Raw genomic sequence first — 26,232 nt, 5'->3', positions numbered from 1 at the left:
TAAACTTACCCGCGGTATTCAATGTACTTGTAGATGAGCCCAGCCATGCCCATGGCGATTAGAGCGTAGAACCAGGAGGTCATAAACATAATGGAGATGCACAGGACCAATCCAGCCAGCGATAGAGACCTTGGAAAATGCACTTTAGTTTAACACAAGATATCCTGGTGAGCGCAAAAGTAAATCAAGCATGCTCTATTTATTCGTTAATGTTTATCGGAGGAAGCAGCAATCAAAAATGCCTTTTAAAATAAACTTACCAGTGGTAATATTTGAATCTAGGCCTCCAGTTGGGAGTCTTGAGCAGGGTCTGCAGAGCGCAGGCAAGGTTAACAAACCCGTAGCACATGAGGAAGAACATCGACAAGAGGGGAGCGAGGATGTCAACGTTGCCCAGCAGGATGCCGCACTGGCAGATCGCCATCGTTAACAGCAGGGCCCTGACAAACGTTCAAAGTATATTTAGGAATAAGACCAAGAACAAAAGTAGCATGTCCTTTCATAATCCAAGTAAAATATTTATATGTTCAAATCATTACTAAAACATACCTTGTTGGTTCGCCCCGGCTGGATGAAACAGCGAATGGTGCCAAGAACGGAATGATCTCGTCTTTAGCGATAGCCTGCAGCAGACGCGGAGCTCCAGTCAGGGACTGCAGTCCAGCGCCCAGGGTCGAGAGGAAAGACCCCACGAGGATCACCCACTGGTTCGGCCACGCCATATTAGCCACCACCAGTTTACCACCAATAGACTGACCAAACCTAAGAAAGAGCGTGTCAATTTAGAATTTGTTACAATGAATACGATCTTGGGAAGGTATCATTTTGAGGATTAAACTGTTAATAAATACAACATTTCTAGATTTTCGAAGCTAAACTTTTCATCAACTCATAACATTGACATTGTAGCCAATATGATTGGATTTTTAACAATAAAATTTCAACTTAGCTTATAGGTAACTCATTAGCAACTACTGTGATGAGATGGCTAGGACTGCAACGTCGTTCGCTTAACTATAGGATTCTAAAAATATGAAGCAACATAACTTACTTGTCTCGAAGCAGTAAGTTATCAACGGTTCCAGCGAAAAGCAGCACGCAAGACAGGTAGACCGTCGATGTGGTCAAGATAGCACCGATGGTACCGATAGGGATGCTCTTCTGCGCGTCCGCCAAGTCTCCAGAACGGTTCGAGCCAGCCATGATACCTGACAAAATTATTGTCAGTGTGTAAGTAAGTATAATAGTGGATGACAAAGAATGGCATAAATGAATGAAGCGCTGTTGACTTGGAAACTAAAATATCAGCTTAAGGTTAGACTCATTGTGATGAATTACATACCCGTGACCGAAGGGAAGAAGATTCCGATCAAGATGGTAAAGGTCGTGGTAAGGTCAGCGTAGATCTGGTTGTACGTGGGCCGTTCCATCTGCTCAATGTCATCGGGCTCCTTGCCGTATGCGATATACTGTCCGGCTTGGAGGAACGAGTCTTGCAGATTGTCGAAGAATACTCCGCTGGCTAAACCCTAGACAAAATACTTTTATTAGGGAAATCACATAACAATGCCAGCGTATTATAAGCAACCATTATAGTCCTTAAAGGCGTCAAAAGGTAATGTTTTCAAACCTTAATACCCTGGACGATGCTGACGTTGTGCGCCGTGTAGTAAGGATCGCAGGTGTTGTTGGCGCAGAATAAGTTGTGCAACTCTCCGTTGACGGTCTTGGAGCAGTTGCTGATGTGGATGTCTTTCAGTAGCCGTTTGCCAAGCACGCACATTCTGAAATTTAAAGACAAGTTTTCAAACTTGTGATCGATTTGATTTTTGAGGTTCATCTCTTGACTTTAGAAAATCTACGAGTAAGTATATTGTTTATAACTTGTGTATTTTGTACATAATTTTTGATGTCATTAGGTTAGGATATTTTGAAACCAATTGCTAAAGTTGAAGTACCTGGGAAGAAAATTCCCTTGATACTGACGTCATGACTACTTACTGAAGAGCGTCGTTTCCGTTGAAGTTGACGAAGATTCCGACGTAGACAGCCGTGATGGAGAGTATTACGCAGGCCAGTGCGACGGTGGCGAACTTGTTCACGAACTTGACGCCCACGAACACGACCGTCCCCATCACCAGCAGCAAGCCTGTCCCGTACACGCGGAAGTTGTTGTACATCGCCTCCGGGTCCTTGGTGAAGTCCCCGAATATGGATATCCAAGGCGCCATGTACGTCTGGTAAAATAAGAATAGTTGTAATCTGCTCTAAGCAGCTGGCATATTATTCTGTCTGTTTTGACTAAAGCTCTATAGACCTCGCTCTAGGCATGAGACCAATTAACATAGTAGTAAGTAGCATTAATCATAAATCAGTTTTCCAACCAGGGTTCTTGTTCTTGACGCTCTCGGCGATATTGTTATTGTTAGATGAGCTCGTGACCAAGCGCTACATCCTTATAAGGACTTTAAGGTTTTTAATTAAACACAGGTTTTCAAGATGCCAATTCTATAGGCTATACCTTAACCGGTGTTTCTTGTATGGAGTTTGACAGACTTTTGACGTTTTTTAAAGTAGACTTTTTGGCGGGAATGTGACGCGTCATGATAGCAGTTTTGTTTTATTTTCTAAAATTTGTGTTTGGACGACTATTAATGTGTAATAATGGTGGATTATTAACCATTAAGTGTTCGTGAACGTGCATGAGTGTGGGCAAATGAAACAAAACACTGCAGCGTGATTCTTCGGGTTCTCTCAAGTAGTCCATATGAAGTCTCAGTAAAGCATCACAACTTTACTGAGACTCAAAGGGTGGGAAGGGGTATCACTTATCATCCTTCATTATATCATTTAATTAACCCAAATCCCATTCCACTTGGTCCATTTTGTAACTCGTCTCACTTGAAACTTGAAAATGGCACAAATCAAGTCGGCCTCGACGTGTATTGCCAACATCAAAAAAGAAGAACAAGAAGTTAAAGTAAGATGGTGTCCCAGCCTTAGTTTTCCAGGGTGGATGTTGGTACTCACCAGCACGATCTCGACGGCACCGACGATGTACATGGCGGCCGCCAGCGTGGTCCCGGTGTAGAATAGCATGCCGACCGCGCCGCCGCACTCGGGCCCGAGCGCGCGGCCGATCATGAAGTACGAGCCCCCTGCCGGCACCACGCCGTTCGTCGCGATGGCGGACATCGATATCGCCGTGAGCATCGTCTGACAGCAGAACACAAATTTTAGGCTATAGAACTAGTACATCAAACTGCTATGGCAGGCTTTCTTGGTATGAATGCATGTCTCACGACAGCTACACTCGACGTCAAATAATTCGCACCTCCCGCGACAATAACTTTAAAGATTTTCATCTGACACAGTCATGTTGCCCCAATATTGGTGTTATTTGAAAGCCCAATAAATAAACTTAAAGAAAAACACATTTATTTTTTAATAAACAATTAACAGGTACCATAAATGTGACTTGAAATGAAGTTTAGAACTAGGGTTTCAAATAGTACCAATATTGATGGGAAGTGGGGATTTGAAAGTGCTTGTCGCGGGAGGTACGATTTATTTGATGCCGAGTGTAGGTATATAATATATTATAGTGCATGTTTTGTTAGTTATTGTCCATAAGTAAATAAAGTATCATACATAAATATCGTATCGTATGAATGCCTGGTGGCTTCTTTGTGTACCTACCTAATATTATAAGCATCCGTGTATTTAGGATTTTTTAGCTTTACCTAAAAATTTGGTCACTATGGTAATGTAGAATATGTGTTCAAACTGCATGTTGAAAATTTTGAAAGAGTGATAAAAGTTTACTAATAATCAAATCTAGTGGAAATCCTTGGGGGAGGCCTTTGTCCAGCAGTGGACGTCTTTCGGCTGAAACGAACGAACGAATAATCAAATCTACTTACCGTACAACAGCAGACCAGCACAATCAGGAAGCCTTGTATCGCGCCCGCAGTGCCCACGACCCACGTCAGACGGATGAAGAGGATGACGCCGAAGATGTTCTGGATGCAGGGCAGGTAGACGCCGATGAGCGTGCCCATGCGCGCCGGCGGCGCCGGTTTCGCCGCGTCGGGGTCGCCGGCGGCCGCCGTCGGGATGGTGTTCGAGTAGTCGGCGAGCGAGCTGAGGAAAGTCGCTGCGCGCGGCCGGTCCTCGATCTCTTCCTGTGGATCATTAATTACGTTTTTAAACCAACAGTCAGGGGGCGTAGTGTGAGTTTACATCAAACGCATTCGATGTCGACTGCATAAAAAAGTGACATTAAGAGTAGGCGCACACCGTTGATTTTTGCGTAGTGTGCGCACTCCCATACATGCCCATACTGATCAACTGCCCGACTAAACTATCCGCCGAAAAATCAACGGTGTGCGCCTACTCTAAATGTATGACGGATTGTACAGTGCCTGTATTTTATGTATACTAACGGAAACTTTCAGAAATAAAATCTTTATACTTATATTTTTTAACGCGCTGGCTAGTGACGACATTTGATGTAAACTCACATTAAGCCCACAATTGGTGGCTATTATGTGTATACTTGTAGACCTACTATATGACCCCTTCATACTCTTTCTTTGCTAACTCTTAAGACTGAGTGAGCCCTGTCTCGTTTCTTAATAAATGAACACACACTTTTTCAAAGCAAAAGTTAATTAACATTCTATTCGTAATGTTTTAATTATATTTATAAATTTAAATAAATTGAACAACACTTCAGAGAAATATAAATGTCTCTCTCACATTAACATAAAAGAAAAAGAGTCTCAAAGTTCAGTCACAACAAAATTGTCGCTAATAAGGATATCTAAAAGACTTCCACAGTGACGAGGGATTAGACAGCTTACAAAAGGGCATTAAAACGATGGATCCATTTATCTTTGGACTTATTTAAATTCGACAAGGTACCTAATACTATCCTCTCTTTGTAAATTCCTTAAGTAGCTTAGGTACCTATAACAAAGTAGATAAATCTATCGCGACGTTAAATATTCTTGAAAAGTTTTCGTTTTATCCTGATATTGTCGGAAAAAGTTGCCCCAAATGCGACAAATTAGGACCCGAATCACGTTGCCGACATAAAATACATCCGTCATTCGGAACGAAAGTTACGAAGAATTGAGGTAGGAATGTGCTTCGAAACGTATATCAACTTAGTTTTATATTGCTGGAGGCAGTAAAAATACTCTTTCCCTTTATTCTTTTTGCATTTTAAGGCCATTCTTGCATTTAAAGGGGAACTAGTAGAGAATGCCCTATATTGTCAAGTTCTCCTTATGTTAATGTCAGTACTTAATGTGGAAATAAAGCGTAATTATAAATTAATAATCTATTCGTTTAGTAGTCGATCCATAGCATAGTTTTAAGTGATGTAGGTCTGCAGTAAGGAGTATGGGATGTTTTTAATAAAGCATAAAACAATCTTGTGTCACAGCCGTCGCTGTAGTGTGAACCTAAGCAATAAACTGAAGTTGGCAAAAGTTCAGCTTGCTAATTTAATCAGATTGTCGAGCGAAGTTGCGGAAATTGTTTTCGGAATATCCTTTCATATTGCAAGCGCAATAAATTGTTTGAGTTGGGTATGAGATGCGATGGTATGAAACGCGGCTCAGATTGTGATATACAAGCGCCGCGGAAGGTTTTAATTTCGTGCCAGTAACGCGATACACGCGTGGGGTCTGGAGTGCGATTCGGCGTTCGGAGTGCTCGTATTTTATTTACGCGCCATTTGCATCGCTCCAGCGCTCGTCGTAACGTTTCAGACGGAGGGGTTGAGCGACGACGAATAAATATATCGATGTTGTTGACGTCTGTGTCGAATACATACTTTTTATTCCATTTGTTTTGTAACGACCCAATTGGTTTGAAATGCTTTGCTTTGTAAAACGTCTTTATTCTGTAGGATTCGCTACGCCATATTGTGATTTTCCTGGTAAGGATTTTCGAATGATCATGTATTTTATTGCTATAAATAAAGAAGTTGTAGCGGAGTTGATCAGGTATGTGGTGCACGTTTTACAAATGGTCGCGATTCAACAGTAAACTTACTAGTAGGCTGATTTTTTGCCCCCATTTTAAAAGTCATGCATGCCATCTCTACATGTATAACTAATGTCTAATAGCCGGCACTCCTCGCGCCTCTCGGCAGTTCTAAAGTGCTCCGTAAAATGCAGGTGCGGGCGAGATTCGGGCGCACGGTCTATTAGAATGGAACGGATTTACGGGTTCAATTTAAAAGGCGCGCTGTACAGGATGCGAGAATGTGCACTCATTTGTATGCTTTTATCTTTGTATTATCTCGTTTTCACAGGTTAAAATCGTGCATCGTCTATATGAACAACTACCTACTTAAGTTTTTGTATGTTAACTAACATGTAAAAACTAGGTAATTCAATAAAACTTTTGTAGTAAATGCCGAACTTATTCAATGGTCGTTCAGTAAATTATTTATGAATCATTATCATAGCTGGGCATTAACTCGTTAATCCGTTAATCGTTAATTAACGAAGTTAACATTTCTATTAACGGATTAACTTTTAAGTTAACTTTAAAAAATGTTAACGGACTCGTTAACTTCCATTAAATTATCCTAAGTCCGTTAAGGCTTCCAGAACTTCCAGAACCCAAAACAATAGTTTTTGTAACCAGATCACCAACGCAACGAAATAAAAAAATCAATTTTTTTATTTATTTACAACTGAATTAAAGACCAGTTTTCCTCAACCGATTGAGCTGAAAGGTATACTTATGTAAGTACGATGACAATGCAATGTTATGGTACCATTGAGTTGGTCTGATGATGGAGTCAGGAGGTGGCCATAGAAACTCCTAAATGAAACGGCGGAATCGCATCGAATTTGGGTTCGTTGGATTTGTCTTTTTGAGCACTTTTGTACTAGATGATGTTCAGGGTCCTGCTGATGATGGAGTCAAGAGGTGGCCATAGGAATTCCTAAACGAAACGGTGGAAACTTATCGAGTTTGGGTTTGTTGGATTTGTCTTTTCGAGCACTTTGGTGCTAAATTGTATTGTAATTGTACCAAGGCTCTGAGATTGAGATACAACTAAAGTGTAATATGTAATATTTAAAATTTAAAAGCTTTTATTCTGAAATGCAGTTGTACTAAATCGAAAAAAATAACTGTACTTTTGCAAGGTTCAAATAATTTCGAAAGTTGTAGCGCAAACATAAAAGACGAATAAATTCCATGCGCGATACAAGCTTTCGTAATTATTTGAACCTTGCATAAGTACAATATTTTTTTTCGTTTTATTATCACGTGTTAACGGATTAACGATTAACGTTAACTTGCGTTAAATCTTCCGAAATGTAACGTTTTAACGTTTAACGAAGTTAATTTTTTTAGTAACGGTTTAACGATTAACGAAGTTAACTATTTGATTAACGGTGCCCAGCTATGATCATTATAGAAAAAGCATTTGTCCCTTAGTTGTGATAAGACAGACGATGAGAGATCAAAGACGTTTCGATATTGACTATTCGAAATAATCTAATTTAGGTATCCTAATTTATACGTTGTGATTGTGTCGATTCATGGTCTTAATTAAATTCCAAAACAGCGACACAGCGACTCCAGCAAGAAATTAAGATGATTGGTGTGAAGTTGACATGTCATTAGCGAGGCCGCAAGTTGTAACAAGCCGCGAGTGGTGTCATTCGGGAACTTGCCGCGTAATCAAGCGATCCGTCACAGGCGCGCTCGATGGATGCTTTTGACACGGTACATACACAGTGTATAGACATGAGACATGTTTTAGAAAGCAAATTGAGTGCGACTGAAGAAGAGTTGCAAACTCTTCGGCAATGGTACCGACACACGACACAGCAGGATTCTAGAAATTATGTATTTTGTACATAATACAGGCTGTACGTATTTTTTATACTTGATAAAGGGTTGATTCTATTAATTGAGTACAACTAGGTACTTAGCCTACAAGATCAATATCAAATTCTCAAAAAAAATGTCCCCATTCTAAATGACTGCTGACAATGCTGGCTGATGACAATTTGTTGCATTTGAGCAGTAGAAAGAACACTTCTTGTTTGATCAAGTATAAAAATTACAACCCGTGTTACAACCGTGTACTACTAAGACTTGTACAAAGACGTCACTAAAACAAGAACAGCCATTAAAATCCTAATCATCTTAACATTAGACCTTTTTAAACAGCAATAAAACAAGGCTTACAGTCAGCAACGAGTAATTTATCACGAGCGTTTTTTCGTATTTGTTTTCATTTGTCCTGTCGCCATTATTCGGCACTTTATTCGGGCTCCGGATTCCGTTCTGACGGGTTGGCGCGTAATGAAGTCCTTTGTTCCTCTGTTGATACTGCGGGAAGCTCCGCTAGAGGCGCCCGCGTCAATTTTAACGTTTAAACCTACCAGCCATTTAGAGGCCTGATTAATACACGTTTAAATTGGGTAACGAATACAGAAGAAAGATATCCTTTGCAAATGAGGGTTCCATTCCGTTTTATTTGCCGTATGTGGGCTTAACGATTATATCAAATTAGATCGGCGTAATGGCGGCTATTGAAAATTACATTTGCATAATGGATATTCATTCATAAAGTGTTAATACTCGTTGTAGTAGAGATAATAATTTAGATTAGCTTTTTAGGAAAAGTTCTGTATTATTTTACATATAGAGCATAGTAATTATTTAGACTCGTTTGTTTTATTTGCACAATTAAACTTTTATAAATAAGTCCTATATACCACATATTTTATGGCATATTAAATACACAAGGTCTAAAGGTACTTTACGTTGGTAAAAGCTTAAGCAAGCTTAAAGTACCAACGCTATATAGCCAAAATTTAACATATTCCTACGTAGGTATCACATAAGGGTACTTAAAACGGCGCGCGCTCTCAGCGCCGCGCCTATACAATTTCCCCTAAATATTCCAGGTTTACTGCACGAATTTCACGAGCCATGACTAATCACGCGCACCGAAGATGTTGAATTAGCTTAATAACGCACTCGAGCTGTGTACAAGTAGGAGCGCGGCGTTGACAATTTTGTAAAATCAAACGAAACCCGGACTCGAAGCCCTCGACCTCGTGGAGATATTTTCGAGCCCTCGCATTCCTTTTGGTATCGGCGGTGCTTGAGCCGGCCCCGTGATGAGAGGAGAGCGGCCTCGGCGCGAGCGCTCTCGGCGATCAAGGCCAGCCCTGCAGGGCTGCCGGGCTGATGAACGGGACAATAAATACGCTACTGAACTGGTTTCAAGGTTGGCAATGATTTTGCGCGGCACAAATTTTAATTGTTTATTATCATGACATGTAGATCCTTTCAGGACACATGTCCCGAATATAACTTGCCTTATCATCACTTTGGTAAATATATCGGTTAGTGTTAAAGGAAGTGGCGGAAAAATATCAGTTATCTTTGTCAGCCTCTTATTTATTACAGGAAATATTATTTCATACGTATGACCCTTTATAACAGATCGTATCATAAAAATATTATTAAAACGCCACTGTGTTTACCTACGTTGAGTTGAAGCAGAAAAAAAGCAAAACAAAAACAGGTTATTGTTGTTTTAAGATATTGTGGCTCCGTGTGTCGTTTTGTATGGATTAGCGAAAGCCTGCCCTCTGGAATATTTCCCACCCACACATTTTGTTATGAAAATAGGACGATAAAGTGCCCTACCGCAGCGGATTTACAGCGCATGGTTCAGCTAAGTAGCCTAAAGGGACTAAAATTATGGCGTTAATTTGCGAAATCTTGGTATTAGCCGTTTGTGTCACATTAGTCTTCACTATATTAGGTACTCTTAATGTGCGGCAAAAATAAATTCGTACATATTGCGTCCTTACAAAGAATAGGTTAGTTGACTCACATAAAAGAGTATTGCTGATGCTCACCTCATCGTACTGTTAAAATAAGGCGTTGCCCTCTTCTCTGTATGTGTAGTAAATCAATTAATTAATAAACGTGCTCAGTTACTGAGTGAAGCACAACTGGCATCGCATCATTAGCTCGGCTGGTAACCCTACCCCCCGAACTAATATCCGCCCCCGGATATAAGGTGCGCGAGCGAGCATTACATTACACTGCTTTAGGCGTAAACAAACTGCCGGCAAACAAGTTACCTTAATTAAAGTTCCGCGCACACCCTGTATTGGGGTGTTTGATAGCGCCTAGTTTACATGTTGTCAACAGCAACGTCAAACATTGAGAATAATTGGCTTCAGTTGGGTTTTTTGGTAAATAAATGTTCAGTAAGCTGCAAGAGTTTGAAACAGATCATTTCCTAGCGCTAATATTGCCTAATTTGTGGCTATCCATGTTTTGATTTTAAGAGCGTTTACGTCTAGCGTGGCATNTAAGTATTCAAAAAGTAAGAGATTAATTTTGATACTTTACTGCTGTGCCCAGGAATCTAAGGCGGTTTCTGACAATGTCCTTTCTGACTTCACCATACCATTTATATGCCCATGTTAACATGGGCTAGTGTCGGCTCATATACCCATTTACCTAACACCATGTATGAACAACTACCTAATTAAGTTTTTGCAGCTTATCTAACACATAAAAACTAATTCAGGAAACTTGTTGGCAATGCCGAACTTATTCAATGGTCGTTCATTAAATTATTTACGAATCAGTTATGATCAGACACGGTGCACGATGAGAGTTCAAAGATGTTTCGATGTTGACTCTTCTAAATAATCTAATTTAGGTATCCTAATTTATACGTTGTGATTGTGTCGATTCATGGTCTTAATTAAATTCCAAAACAGCGACACAGCGACTCCAGCAAGAAATTAAGATGATTGGTGTGAAGTTGACATGTCATTAGCGAGGCCGCAAGTTGTAACAAGCCGCGAGTGGTGTCATTCGGGAACTTGCCGCGTAATCAAGCGATCCGTCACAGGCGCGCTCGATGGATGCTTTTGACACGGTACATACACAGTGTATAGACATGAGACATGTTTTAGAAAGCAAATTGAGTGCGACTGAAGAAGAGTTGCAAACTCTTCGGCAATGGTACACAGCAGGATTCTAGAACTTATGTATTTTGTACATAATACAGGCTGTACGTAATTTTTATACTTGACTAGCGGCCGCCCGCGACTTCGTACGCGTGGATCCCGTTTTACCCCCTTTTCCCGAATTTTCTTTGCTATAAACCTCACGGAGCCCGAGACCTTTCCAACGAATGCAAAAACGTGGAAATCGGTTCGTGCGTTCTGGAGTTATAGCGTCAGGAAGGAAAACCCGACTTATTTTTATATAGTAGATAAAGGGTTGATTCTATTAATTGAGTACAACTAGGTACTTTGCCTACAAGATCAATATCAAATTCTCAAAAAAAAATGTTCCCATTCTAAATGACTGCTGACAATGCTGGCTGATGACAATTTTTTGCATTTGAGCAGTAGAAAGAACACTTCTTGTTTGATCAAGTATAAAAATTACAACCCGTGTTACAATCGTGTACTAAGACTTGTACAAAGACGTCACCAAAACAAAAACAGCCATTAAAATCCTAATCATCTTAACATTAGACCTTTTTAAACAGCAATAAAACAAGGCTTACAGTCAGCAACGAGTAATTTATCACGAGCGTTTTTTCGTATTTGTTTTCATTTGTCCTGTCGCCATTATTCGGCACTTTATTCAGGCTCCGGATTCCGTTCTGACGGGTTGGCGCGTAATGAAGTCCTTTGTTCCTCTGTTGATACTGCGGGAAGCTCCGCTAGAGGCGCCCGCGTCAATTTTAACGTTTAAACCTACCAGCCATTTAGAGGCCTGATTAATACACGTTTAAATTGGGTGGCGAATACAGAAGAAAGATATCCTTTGCAAATGAGGGTTCCATTCCGTTTTATTTGCCGTATGTGGGCTTAACGATTATATCAAATTAGATCGGCTTAATGGCGTCTATTGAAAATTACATTTGCATAATGGATATTCATTCATAAAGTGTTAATACTCATTGTAGTAGAGATACTAATTTAGATTAGCTTTTTAAGATAAGTTCTGTATTATATAGAGCTATGTAAATATTTAGGGTTCATTTGTTTTATTTGGACAATGAAACTTAAATAAATAAGTCGTACCTACTACATATTTTAAGGCATATTAAATTCGCAAGGTCTACAGGTACTTTACGTCGGTAAAAGCTTAGGCAAGCTTAAAGTACCAACGTTATACAGCCAAAATTTAACATATTCCTACGTAGGTATCACATAAGGGTACTTAAAACGGCGCGCGCTCTCAGCGCCGCGCCTATACAATTTCCCCTAAATATTCCAGGTTTACTGCACGAATTTCACGAGCCATGACTAATCACGCGCACCGAAGATGTTGAATTAGCTTAATAACGCACTCGAGCTGTGTACAAGTAGGAGCGCGGCGTTGACAATTTTGTAAAATCAAACGAAACCCGGACTCGAAGCCCTCGACCTCGTGGAGATATTTTCGAGCCCTCGCATTCCTTTTGGTATCGGCGGTGCTTGAGCCGGCCCCGTGCTGAGAGGAGAGCGGCCTCGGCGCGAGCGCTCTCGGCGATCAAGGCCAGCCCTGCAGGGCTGCCGGGCTGAAACGGGACAATACTATCCGTTCGCGATAAGTTTGCCGCTGGCGATATGACGTCACTCGAAAAGAAATGTCTATAACTATAGTAAACTACATTGAAAACATTTTTTATTTATTAATATTGATAAATATTGTGTATTTGCGTAAAATAAGACACATTAATTGCGTTAATCACTAACTAATTGCGTTTAATCGTGGTTGGGGGAGGGGACGCGCATTCCACGGACCGGCAAACTTAGCGCGAACGGGTAGTAAATACGCTACTGAACAGGTTTCAAGGTTGCCAATGATTTTGCGCGGCACAAATTTAATTCTTTATTATCATGACATGTAGATCCTTTCAGGACACACGTCCCGAATATAACTTGATTATCATCACTTTGGTAAATATATCGGTTAGTGTTAAAGGAAGTGGCGGAAAAATATCAGTTATCTTTGTCAGCCTCTTATTACTTACAGGAAATATTATTACATAGAGGGTATGATGACCCTTTATAACAGGTCGTATCATAAAAATATTATTAAAACGCCACTGTGTTTACCTACGTTGAGTTGAAGCAGAAAAAAAGCAAAACAAAAACAGGTTATTGTTGTTTTAAGAATGTGGCTCCGTGTGTCGTTTTGTATGGATTAGCGAAAGCCTGCCCTCTGGAATATTTCCCACCCACACATTTTGTTATGAAAATAGGATGATAAAGTGCCCTACCGCAGCGGATTTACAGCGCATGGTTCAGCTAAGTAGCCTAAAGGGACTAAAATTATGGCGTTAATTTGCGAAATCTTGGTATTAGCCGTTTGTGTCACATTAGTCTTCACTATATTACTCTTACTTAATTTGCGGCAAAAAGAAATTCGTACACATTGCGTCCTTACGAAGAATAGGTTAGTTGACTCACATAAAAGAGTATTGCTGATGCTCACCTCATCGTACTGTTAAAATAAGGCGTTGCCCTCTTCTCTGTATGTGTAGTAAATCAATTAATTAATAAACGTGCTCAGTTACTGAGTGAAGCACAACTGGCATCGCATCATTAGCTCGGCTGGTAACCCTACTCCCCGAACTAATATCCGCCCCCGGATATAAGGTGCGCGAGCGAGCATTACATTACACTGCTTTAGGCGTAAACAAACTGCCGGCAAACAAGTTACCTTAATTAAAGTTCCGCGCACACCCTGTATTGGGGTGTTTGATAGCGCCTAGTTTACATGTTGTCAACAGCAACGTCAAACATTGAGAATAATTGGCTTCAGTTGGGTTTTTTGGTAAATAAATGTTCAGTAAGCTGCAAGAGTTTGAAACAGATCACTTCCTAGCGCTAATATTGCCTAATTTGTGGCTATCCATGTTTTGATTTTAATGCAAAGTCAGTTTTTCACACAGAATGTCCGATAAATAGTCTACGTTTAGTCTCAGCCTATGCCCTGAGTTTTATCAGTGTAATACACGATCTCAATTTAAAGTTACCTAGATATCTAAGAAGTTACATAATGTTATTTACTTAAAACCAAAAACACCTACGACAAAGGAACCGATTCCCTATTTTTATGGCGTTTATGTTAAGCGAAAAGTTTAAATGCCAGCGCCATGCCACTAGAAAAGATTGATATTTCAATAACAATCTAACCCAAAGGGTGGATTTGATATAACTGGACTATTATGGGGTGGTCTCGTAACAAATGGGGGCTGTGGGCCCCCCATAAACGTCAAATTTGTTAACCTGTTTATGGAAACGGATGGATAACATCTCCCACTTTTGCTTGCGGAGAGGGGTTAAAGGGAAATAAGTTTCATTTTGCTTATAAAATTGTGTTATTCTTCCAAAGATGAATGTTTTTTGCTGTTTACTAAAAATGCTTTATAATGTTTTACTCAAAGGATACAGGCACAGTGTACCAGAAGTAGAAATATACGTACCTACATTAATTTAAAACAGGTGATTCCCTTATTCTCTAGTCTTCTGATATTAGCGATTTAGGTACAATGAAAACTTATACTGGCGACTGTACGTATGTATTGATAAGAGTTTGTTATTTATAGTACGAATTACCTACTCACATTCACAAATAACCTTTTAAAGTGACTGACACACAAGTTTGGGTAAACAATCAGTAAATAACATCTCGGCTGAGTATTTTACAAAATGATAAGATCTGCAAGTAAAAGAAGTCTTTCTCCTGAAGCGCCCCTGGTGAATACGAGTGCCGCGACTCATTTAAAAACATTGTATTGTCATTACTCCACATCTCTTTATAATTCAGTGGAAAAGTAAAATTTTATTAAAAAGCCTTAATAAAGTTACTCCCGGAGGAGGTTTTAAGATTGCGTGGAAAAAAGAGAGTAATAAGAAAGAGTAGAAAGATGTTAATGAATTAGAATCAAAATGGTTGCAGTTCAAGTCGCTTTAACTAACACTTTGAATTACTTAACTCTCATCAAATGGTGCAAAATTAGTTAACTTATCTACGTTTAAGAGGCATCAATGGGTATCAATAAATTAAACTAATCGACCAACTTATAAATACATAGTGATACGTATAGTAACACGACATGTGCAAGTCTCAACCACCAGCTAATATGCCATATTATCACGATTTAATATAAAGTTACACACCTACGACCTACACCATTTCTTTTCTATCAAACGTGGCAAATGGGCGAACGCGGGTTGCCCGCAGATGGCCCGTGAATTATATAAGAGATTTCGTTCGTGGGCCGAGCGGCGCGAACCCACTTCCCTAAAATGAAACTGTTTTCCCCGCAATGGTTCCGCTTAATTTTTTACATGAGAAAACACATTGATTCGATTCGAATGTTGACTTCCGACCAATGTTGTTAAGTAATCTAGTATTACGAGTACTTTTTCTTATCGTATTAAAATTGAGACAAAAATATTTTGCAGGAGTTTCCATTGCAAAACCTATTTTAACTTATTTACATTAAGTTTTTAAAAATAATGATATAAAATAAAGCACCTCTAAAGTCAAATATTAAAAAAGCAAAAAGTTAGCATTTCCCATTTTCATCTTAGATTCCACTACTTTATTGCGCATCTTACAATGTCCACTTTACATTTTATTTCAGCTCTTGATTTTACATTTAGAACAAAACATATAAAAGGAACCATTTGCGGAGCTTCCAGTCGAAAGACCTGATTACATTTTTAAAATATTGCCTAAAGTCTGTGGTCCAGTTCCAAAGATAACGAGCCGGCGGGAAAGTCGAGCCAATAGCGTAAGAAATTGAAGTGGCGCTCGTAACGATCTACGAAGCGGCTACGGCGCTACGAGCTACGAGCTACGACACGGGTCATCGGCGCACGTAGCACGGCTACGGTAATACGTTCCTAACTCAATTTCAATAAGGCGCTCGATTTATTCCGTTTCATCCGAACACCCTTTAATCCGGGACTTAAATTGGCTCGAATGTTATTCCGAGTCGTGCGCGTCCAATATTAGGTATTGGAGCTGATCAGAAATAGGCAATATGGAATTTATTTAATGTACAACAGCACGAGTGGGGTTTCTCGTATTTTTCATTTGAAGATGAATATTTTCTATAGTTTTAAATCAGTATTGTTCAGTGCCTCTAGCGTGAATGTTATGTTACGTCCAATCTAGTTTTTGCCACAACGAACTAGTCAAATATTTGCGCAAAGGATCCGCAAATACATTCGCGGTTTCATCAGCGAGATTTAGTCTTGTTACTTTACACAAAAACATGGCGACTCACAGAGTGGTAATATCAAAATTCACGTTTGCCGTGTCGCGGCGTAAAATAAACCTTCTTCTATAAACTTGGCTCGTAATTTCCGAGACTTTTACGACACTCCCGAAACTGTTTGGTTGGTAAACATTAAATAAGCATAACCAGTAAATTCGGTTCGAGGCGGCCACCGCAAGGCGCGCGTAATCTCCCGGATTAGAGTGTACAAGAGCAACAATAACAAAGCAAATTGTTGGCCGACCGCGTTAAATAAATAATGGCTGATTATCATGACTATTCCGTTCAGAAATTACGACCTTACTAAGCTCGTTAGTTCTGCTCGATAGTTACATAAAGAAAATACCTAAAATTGGGGCTTATATTTCTATAAAAAGTACGTTTTTGTGTCATTTACACTGCGAAACTTAAAGGGTTCCAGAAACGAGATAGCATGCCAGACTTCCCACTAAAACGTTTAGAAAAGTAATGTATTTTTTCAACCCAACCTTTGTAGTCATGTAGTATTGGAAGATTAGCCTTTTACTTCACTTTCACTTTACTCTTTGTCTTGGATAGATTAAGGTCATATAGCAAGAAAATGACTTTTAATTCAACACAAGGGAGAGATATTTTCTGATAATTCTGAAGAGAAGTACCTAATATCATTAAAAATAAGATTAAAGTAAAAAAATATGTAATGCAAGTTTCTTACATGGTAAAGATAGAGGTTGGTGTCGCAGCTTTTGTCCTTCTCCACTGGCAGGCCATGTTCATCGGTGTCACCTGGAACAAATTAAAAATAAATTAACACGCGTTCCAAATTCAAACAAATTTTGTCAGAACAAAATAGTATTGTCTTTATTTTTTGTAAATGGAAGAAGAATTTGTTTTTATTTTATAGCTATCAGCCAGCATCCGCATCCTCGCTTTTTCGTGGACACGCATTTGTTTTTTCTTATTTTAATTTTAAGAACGTTGCCTATCCTAATATTACGATTCTATAATATTTTTACTAACAGAACCATGTTGATGAAAACTATATCTGAATTTGTCAAAATACTTATTTTCGAGATATACCTAAATGAAAACATTTGTTCGAACTTAAATAAACTAACTTCCAACCCAAATTACTACTCGTATAATAAATTATACTAGTTATTTAACAATGAAAAATTTTTATATTTAATTATTTAACAGCCGACTGTCATCATAATAACAATAATGTTTAAACAAGAATACCATTCAGCTGTTCGTATCACCACGTAGCACTCCGTGTTGAGCGTATTAATTTACCTAAGCGATAAACGTCAGCCGCTAATTACTCTGTCACCGCAGAACGTGTTACAAACAATCGGAAAACTAGGTGATGTGTGTTACAAGCAATCGGAAAACTAGGTGATGTGTGCTGTCACTTGATCCGGAGGCGATGGGACCTTGCACGCGTCACGGCCCGCATGCAGCGGTAATGTAAAGACAAATACGAACTGTTTGCGGACTGCGGGCGTGGCATAACGATGCATACTGAGAGGTGCCATGTTATGAGCTAAATGCATAAGGCCCGTACAATTTGATTGAAACTATAGTGATTTGTAACACAAATAATTGAAAACTAGGTGATGTGTGCTGTCACTGATCCGGCGACGATGGGACCTTGCACGCGTCACGGCCCGCATGCAGCGGTAATGTAAAGACAAATAAAGACAAATACGAATTGTTTGCAGACTGCGGGCGTGGCATAACGATGCATAAACTTTAAAATAGGTAGTTGAAACAAACCACAGCTAATTTTCATAGTGGACTGTACTATACGATAAACATGTCAGTCAAGTCAGTCCCTTGTCGGAAAAATTATTCAATGAAAATATTGTCCGAACCCTTAGTATTTCTCTTCGACAAATACTTTAACACATTGTGAACCACTTTTCTTTCACGACTATGAAAAGATTTTAGCAATTTTATTCACAAAATCAATTGCGCACATTTAAAATAAAGTTTGTTTACACTTTGACAGCAATAGACTGACATGCAAGGTGACATGACAATGAAGTTTTTAGTTACTGTTGCCATTAAAAGAAATTAGTACCATTAGTTTTCCGCAACATGGCGAGGGTTTTTATGTTCCTGGTCAGGCTATACTATAATGCAAGTTTCTTACATGGTAAAGATAGAGGTTGGTGTCGCAGCTTTTGTCCTTCTCCACTGGCAGGCCATGTTCATCGGTGTCACCTGGAACAAATTAAAAATAAATTAACATGCGTTCCAAATTCAAATTTTGTTAGAGCAAAATGGTTTTGTCTTTATTTTTTGTAAATGGAAGATGAATTTGTTTTTATTTTATAGCTATCAGCCAGCATCCTCGCCTTTTCAAGGACACGCATTTGTTTTTTCTAATTGTTTTTTCTATTTGCGGACTGTGGGCGTGGCATAACGATACATACTGAGAGGTACCATGTTATGAGCGATAACAATGCATAAAGCCCATACAATTTGATTGAAACTATAGTGATTTGTAGCACAAATAATTGAAAACTAGGTGATGTGTGCTGTCACTGATCCGGCGACGATGGGACCTTGCACGCGTCACGGCCCGCATGCAGCGGTAATGTAAAGACAAATACAAACTATTTGCGGACTGTGGGCGTGGCATAACGATACATACTGAGAGGTACCATGTTATGAGCGATAACAATGCATAAAGCCCGTACAATTTGATTGAAACTATAGTGATTTGTAACACAAATAATTGAAAACTAGGTGATGTGTGCTGTCACTGATCCGGCGACGATGGGACCTTGCACGCGTCACGGCCCGCATGCAGCGGTAATGTAAAGACAAATACGAGCTGTTTGCGGACTGAGGGCGTGGCATAACGATGCATACTGAGAGGTGCCATGTTATGAGCGATAACAATGCATAAAGCCCATACAATTTGATTGAAACTATAGTGATTTGTAACACAAATAATTGAAAACTAGGTGATGTGTGCTGTCACTTGATCCGGCAGCGATGGGACCTTGCACGCGTCACGGCCCGCATGCAGCGGTAATGTAAAGACAAATACGAACTGTTTGCAGACTGCGGGCGTGGCATAACGATGCATATACTGAGAGGTGCCATGTTATGAGCTAAATGCATAAGGCCCGTACAATTTGATTGAAACTATAGTGATTTGTAACACAAATAATTGAAAACTAGGTGATGTGTGCTGTCACTGATCCGGCGACGATGGGACCTTGCACGCGTCACGGCCCGCATGCAGCGGTAATGTAAAGACAAATAAAGACAAATACGAATTGTTTGCAGACTGCGGGCGTGGCATAACGATGCATATTGAGAGGTGCCATGTTATGAGCTAAATGCATAAGGCCCGTACAATTTGATTTAAACTATAGTTGTTTGTAACACAAATAATTAGAAACTAGGTGATGTGTGCCGTCACTTGATCTGGCGACGATGGGACTTTGCAAGCGTCACGCCCCGCATGCAGCGGTAATGTAAAAACAACTACGAACTGCGGGGCGTGGTGTAACGAATAACGATGCACGCGTTTAGAGCCCGTGCATACTGAGAGGTGGCACCTCTGACATAACTCATGAGCGATAATAATTCAGAGCTCCCATCCCATACAAATAAGTCAAGCTGGCTTTAATTTGGTTGATCTAAGAACTTTGCTGAAGTTAGTATTACCCAATACCACAGAATAATAATAAGGCTGAGTTGCACCATCTTACTTAAACTTTGACAAACGTCAAAAATCTGTAAATTCCATACAAAAAACACCGGTTATCGTTAAAGTTACGGTCAAAGTTAGGTGGTGCAACTCAGCCTAAGTATATTACATTCAAAATAAGCTAACCTATCTTTTACTTGATAAAGTAGGAATAAACTTATGTAATTTAGGTAATATTTTAATACATCACAAACATACTACGTAAATGTTTATTAGGTACATTCGCTCCTTATGAGAATCCGACCGGAACCAAATTACTTAACGACGATCATCAACATTTATGGCATCAATCGCGTGTACGTGGCTGCAACCCCATGATAACTCAACCAATTTCACTGATCAAGGGTTGAGAGCTAAAACGCTAATATAATTTTGATCAGCGACTAGCCAATACACTGTGTGAAGTTCAAATGTTGATCTTTAGATTCCACGGCAGTTATAAAAGATTAACATAAAAACCTTCACGAGTTTAATCTAATTTGAAAGATGAATATGTACAGCTTTCACAGATGTAATCTCATTTTCGTGGTTAAACAGGCATACGTGAGATCAAAGTGTGTGAAATTCACGAGAGCGTGAGTCCAAGTCGGGAGTTTGCTCTATTGGCTTGTGGTTTCGAACGAAACGTAAACTCGTCGAGGCTATTTACGCAGGCAACCTTGACTTAAACTTAGAGGTATTTAGAGCCGGATTAATGTAACTTTGCGCTGAGTAACGTGTATACGTGTAGTCACAAAGGGTTTAGTGGTGTACTCTGACAATAGACCTTATTGTTGGCTACAACAAACTTGTTTCCTACGTGTGTACTTTAATTATATTAAGATTGCGTCCATTATTATGCGGTAGAATAGTTTTTTAGTGGATAGGACTCTATAGGTATTCAAATGGTTATTTATGTATTTATAACTTTAATGCCAAAATAAATTTGTACATAAGGCGAACTTAATGCACTAAAGCATTCGCGACCAGTTTACCTTTATTTATCGAATCAGAGGTTATCGTTTAATCAAATAGACCACCTCAGGTAAAGTTTACTAAGTAACTAGAAAAATATCGGTAGAGTGTTTCATAGACAAGGCAAGTTTGCAGTAGACATAATGAAACATTATGCCGCAATACATATGTGACCATGATCAAACTGTAGTTTTTAACTGTGCTTAAATACGCACAGTTTATCAGAAAATAAAAACGACTATAGAAAATACAAAAAGATAAAATACCGCGGAAAATGAACGTGTGTGAGAAAACCTGATGTATTTACTTTTATATTTGCAGCGTTTTTGTATGGACCGTCCGTCCGCTGCGAACGTGCAATCCGTCGGGAATAGGGTTGCTTGTTAGATCCTATACAGGTTGGATTTTCGATATCCCAAAAATATTATGAAGTAAACAGTCGCATTTTTATGCGTAGTAATTTATTATTTGTGTTATTATGACATAGTTACATGTGTTTGACGAAAATTGTCATTGCCGTGAATCACGTTATGTTGTATATTCATAAATCCTATTTTACATAACTTACCTACTACTTAGTTGCAATAAGACATTTCTAGGCCATGTATTCGCATGTAAATAATTAATAAGGCATCGATCGAAAAACGTGGCGCATGACAAGGCTGATGTAACAATAAGTGTACCTACTTAAAAGAACTAGATTATCCCATTTTTAAGTTAGCACTTAAAGCTAGACTCTATAGAAATTGAAATATTAGGTATAGGCATTAAACAGGCCTATGGAGCTTTTATATTTTAGGTACTATTATTTTGATAGAGTGCAAAAGAAGGGTGAATTAATACTACGTTTATTAACAAAGAAAATACAGGAGTTTTCGTAACTGACATGAGAAATGATTGTTTTCCCACAATATTTCAAAATTCTATTGATGCTGACGAATAGACAACCCTACCTAATACGTACTCGGCGCACGTTCCAATTCACACGGACCGCGCGCGCCGCAATTATTGAAACTTTTTCAATACACGCTTTATTCGCGGCACAATCGGCTGCCTTAATTACGACATATAATTCTTTACTCTCCAACGCTGGAGATAATTTATTTCCAGCATTTCTCTCTTTATGTGCCACTCGGAAAATGTCGAGAGCCAAAAGTGAGTCCAACAATTTCGCAAAATTTTTGCACCGCCATTTTCCTTCATTGTTACATTCAGCATTAACTTTCACAACAGCTATAATAATCGTGCTTTTATTAGATAGATGAGATGATTATCTAAAATACAAGATCCTGACCTAATTAATCACTTTGATTTCAAACTTTCTTCAATTTGGTTAATTTTTCGGTAGAATTTGTCCATCAATTTGAGATGAGTGTTATAAATCATGTTACAGGAGTCGCAAATTCCTTTTTAATGCTCGTCAAAAGTTTTGAGTGAGTCGATGAATGACCATACTTCCTTAGATCCGAAGTAAACAGAAAGTTTGTTTTCTACTTGTTTATTTACTGTACGGCTTCATTTAATCAGGGCTGGCAGATAAAGTGGCAATACCGATCGCGACAGAAGCCCCATTGATTGATGCGTCCTCGGCTCACACTTTCATTACTTTGATGTTCATTACTCTTTTTACGTACAGAGCTAAGCCTCCTCGGATTTAAAATTTATTTGCGGGAAAATTTTCACGAATGGGTTATTCCATTAAATCTTCTCGACTTCAGTTACCCATCGTAAGCTTGTCTTCTAAATAAAACCTTATTACATCAGCAGTTAGAGTCCTTCTTCTTTGGCTTGTGGTTTGTGCCCTTATTAATTTCGATGTCGAATTTCATCAACTAGCTAACTAGATTGCTTTTGAAGTTTTGACGGCATTATTACTCCTTACCGTTTTTCAGCAGCTACCCACGTAAAAAAAATAAAGAACAAATTCCTTTTCTCGGTCCCGAATGAAACTCAGTTAAAGGAAAAACTAAAAATATCTTTCGATGTCGTCTGTTCCAGGCCCCATTTACTTATTCAACAGGATCAAAATCCTTCTTGGTAAATCCCCAGTTACTCAGTAATATGAGTAAGTAAAATACAAAGGCATTTTTTTTGTAACAAAGACAAACCTGGAAAGTGGACAGTAATACCTAGACTAACGGCTTAGAAGCACCAGCATTACGTAAGTTATTCTGTGATACTTTAAGAGCTTATCTGTGTAGCTAAGTAAGAATGCGGTATTTACGCAATAACCAAATGGAATACAAAGTGCTCATACATGTTTTCCGACCTCAAGTTGGAACATAACATAACATAGTCGCCTGGCTAGTCATACAATTTCATATCGTTCGATAGGCCAGCTCTTCGTATTAATTGGACGCGGAGTGTTTTTGGTTCGTCAATTATATTCGGATTAGCGAACAGTTTTACCGTCGACTACCATTTAAAACGGGCTTATGGACGGCTGAAATGCGCAAATATTGAAAGCTTTTTGTGAATTGCATGAAAGAGTTTTATTGAACGTGATGTCGATTTGAGTATCTTTTAAATCATTCAATCTTTATGAAATAATAATGAGTGCAGGTATGATGATACAACAACCATGAATATTTCTGTGAGTGTGCCTAATTAACTTGTTGTTTAATTTCACTAAAGTAGTAAAAAGTAAAACAGTTTGTCATCAAACATTTGTCAAGTCTTAGGAAAATTAACACCTTGCTGTTCTTGGGTACGACATGTTCCATGCTAAGATTGCGTGGGCCAGATACCTTGTGTAAACACGGTGAACATGTTTGCTGTCGTTCGATTTGGCTAGAACAGGTTGTGTGTTGTTAGAGAGGTATCCGATTGCCTCGTCTAAACACATGATACGGCTTGTTAGGCTTTCGTCCTACAAATGGTTCTGGTTCCATCTTGTGATATTAAGCCACACAGCTTTTTATCGTAATTGGACTAAAAAGGCATTATGCTAATGTACACTAGTGCTTTGTCTGTGTACACGGGTTTGTAGGAAACTTGGCAGCATTATGTAAAATATTATGACAATGTTTATGAAAGTCACGTGCAACATGCATGTGCATATTAATAGTAAAAGATAGCTTCCCATCATGAATAAAGAGATTACCATGAACAAAAAATGTGTTTTGACTGTTGTAGGTAATAAATAAATAAATTACCTTGTAGCAATATGTGACACATAATAAATTGTACATAGTATATGTTATCTTTTGTAAAAGCGCTTTTGACCTACCTAAGTTACACAAATATAGCTCATACCATAAACAATGTTTTAACTTTTATTTTAAGACTGTAAGCTAAAATTCACAATACTGAGAGCTTTTGCTGGTATTTTATTAGGTACTTAAATAATGAATGAAGGTCGGAAGTACTTCCGAATCATTAAGTAATATAAATTCTCACGGCCACTTGGCGATACAATCGGATAAATATTAGGTATTCATGTCACAATGGAAGTAGACCCGCGTTTTTGCACACAAAGGCGTCAAAAAGCTTCCAATAAAAAGCGGCCGTTTGTCATACAAAATTATTTCTTTATTCTTTCAGTAGAAAAAGGGAGACAGAAAAAGTTGCAAAAGGAAAATATTTGGGTCGGGCATCAATAAAAGTTATCGCGGGCTGAGCCGCGACACGTCCCTACATACTCGCGGTTAGGGTTGCCTTCTCTTGNCCGCCACATAGGTACCTAATCTAAAAGCAGGATCTTTGGATACATCATATAGGCTGTTAATCTTATCATGTTTGTGGAGTTAATTCAGTGAGTTATAGTCACGAATCAGAAATGTCTAAACTTAAATAGTTGATCACTTTAACGACCAAAATACCTTCCCCTCAATAGAAACAATAGACTGGTATCTGCTTTCATAACTGGCCACAGATGTATTGAATTTGGAGAATTTGATTTTATATAATATATTTTATAATATATTATGATAAATAAGACAGGGATAGAAATGGTATCTTGTATTTACCAACATAGCAGATCCCTGTTCTTAAATCTGGCTGGAGCCGACTAATTTGGCCGGACAAGCGTTCAGGAGGCCTGACCGTGCCCTTTATCCGCCGCCGCAACCCTACTCAGGCTTTGTTGCGTAACCATTCCACGGATTGAATAATTCCCGCGTTTGAATACCTTCGACGACGTACAGGATCCTTAGCAATTTTTCACGTAAGATCCTCCAGGGGATTGCTTTTTCATGTATTCCGTTGAATTAACATGTTTATGGGCCGTAACGCAGATATGTTTCGAGTGAGGCTGTTAATTTGGCAGAAACACTGAACTGCGTTTATTTTAAATCTTTTTTGTTACAATTTTGCTCGATGTGTTACTTTTATTTGAATTGATATAATTTTCTACATATTCCCGTTAACTTAATATGCGCACATATTATTTAAAGCAGCAAACAACATCAAGCGATAATCGCCTTTGTCAACGATGTGGCGTATTTACACTTTTTGACATAATTCGTTTACATTTCAACGCTTTGTGGCACCCGTAATATAGGTCGACTAACATCAGGGATGAAACGAGGAAAATATAATATTACATGGCTTGGCAAAAACAAATATTACTTTTCCATATTTCTTACTTGGCCGTAAAAAATAATTACAACCTTTCCTTTCCCAAAGGGCATTTGCATTGAAATGAGCTTTCCAGCTGGATCCATTAGCAAATAAGTTTATGAAAAACATATCATTTTGTGATAGGTATAAGTAGCGCATAGAAAAGAATTGTTCCATTACAAACACCGTCAGTATAAAGGTAAAAGAGCTGATATACCTACCCAGACTGTTCAGTATACTTTTTTGAGTAACATTTATTTCTAACAAGTATATGAAATGTATCTTTAAATTGTTCATTAACTGATGTCAAAAATGCAAACAACGTTAAGAAGTAAAAATCGGTGAAGTTATCTCTAAAAGAGGATATGGACAGACAGCAGTGATGGGACACATACGAGTAGATACGAGTACATAATTATACTATTACTTAAGACTAGAGAGGTTTACGGGTCCCTTCCAACTAAGTAATGGAACCTTGACATCGCAAAAAGCGTTGTAGTCCATGTACCGCTCGTGTTTCCCGACAGCGTCCGAATAAAAACTTCGCAAGTGTCCGCACAATAAGAAACTTTGCGACGCAGATGTGTGTGTTTTAGGGAAATAGCTCGGCCGGGGGTGATAACTTTTATTGATGACTTTTCGATCGCGCCCTGTGTTGGCGGGCGGCCAGAGGCTTTGTCGCGTT

The 26,232-nt window shown here is 38.9% G+C and overlaps 1 protein-coding gene across 4 annotated transcripts in view; it reads right to left on the bottom strand.

Annotated features, from left to right (window-relative positions):
- The window catches only part of kcc (solute carrier family 12 member kcc), a 341,704-nt gene that overhangs the window by 12,415 nt on the left and 303,057 nt on the right, over positions 1-26,232 (bottom strand). For 3 of the 4 annotated variants that reach the window (XM_028303278.1, XM_028303280.1, XM_028303279.1), the window contains 10 exons: positions 18,459-18,529; positions 3,924-4,184; positions 3,031-3,216; positions 2,002-2,237; positions 1,631-1,784; positions 1,343-1,529; positions 1,052-1,208; positions 550-762; positions 261-440; positions 10-129 (listed from right to left, as the gene is read on the bottom strand). In XM_028303278.1, coding sequence (XP_028159079.1) covers positions 10-129; positions 261-440; positions 550-762; positions 1,052-1,208; positions 1,343-1,529; positions 1,631-1,784; positions 2,002-2,237; positions 3,031-3,216; positions 3,924-4,184; positions 18,459-18,529 — 1,765 coding nt within the window. Of the gene's footprint in view, positions 1-9; positions 130-260; positions 441-549; positions 763-1,051; positions 1,209-1,342; positions 1,530-1,630; positions 1,785-2,001; positions 2,238-3,030; positions 3,217-3,923; positions 4,185-17,015; positions 17,084-18,458; positions 18,530-26,232 lie in introns of those variants that run through there. The other variant, XM_028303281.1, reaches the window with a different exon arrangement.

This window comes from Ostrinia furnacalis, unplaced genomic scaffold, assembly GCF_004193835.3.
Source record: "Ostrinia furnacalis isolate ACB-3 unplaced genomic scaffold, ASM419383v2 OfSCF1226, whole genome shotgun sequence".
Lineage (NCBI taxonomy): Eukaryota > Metazoa > Arthropoda > Insecta > Lepidoptera > Crambidae > Ostrinia > Ostrinia furnacalis.
This window is presented reverse-complemented; position numbering and strand designations above follow the sequence as displayed.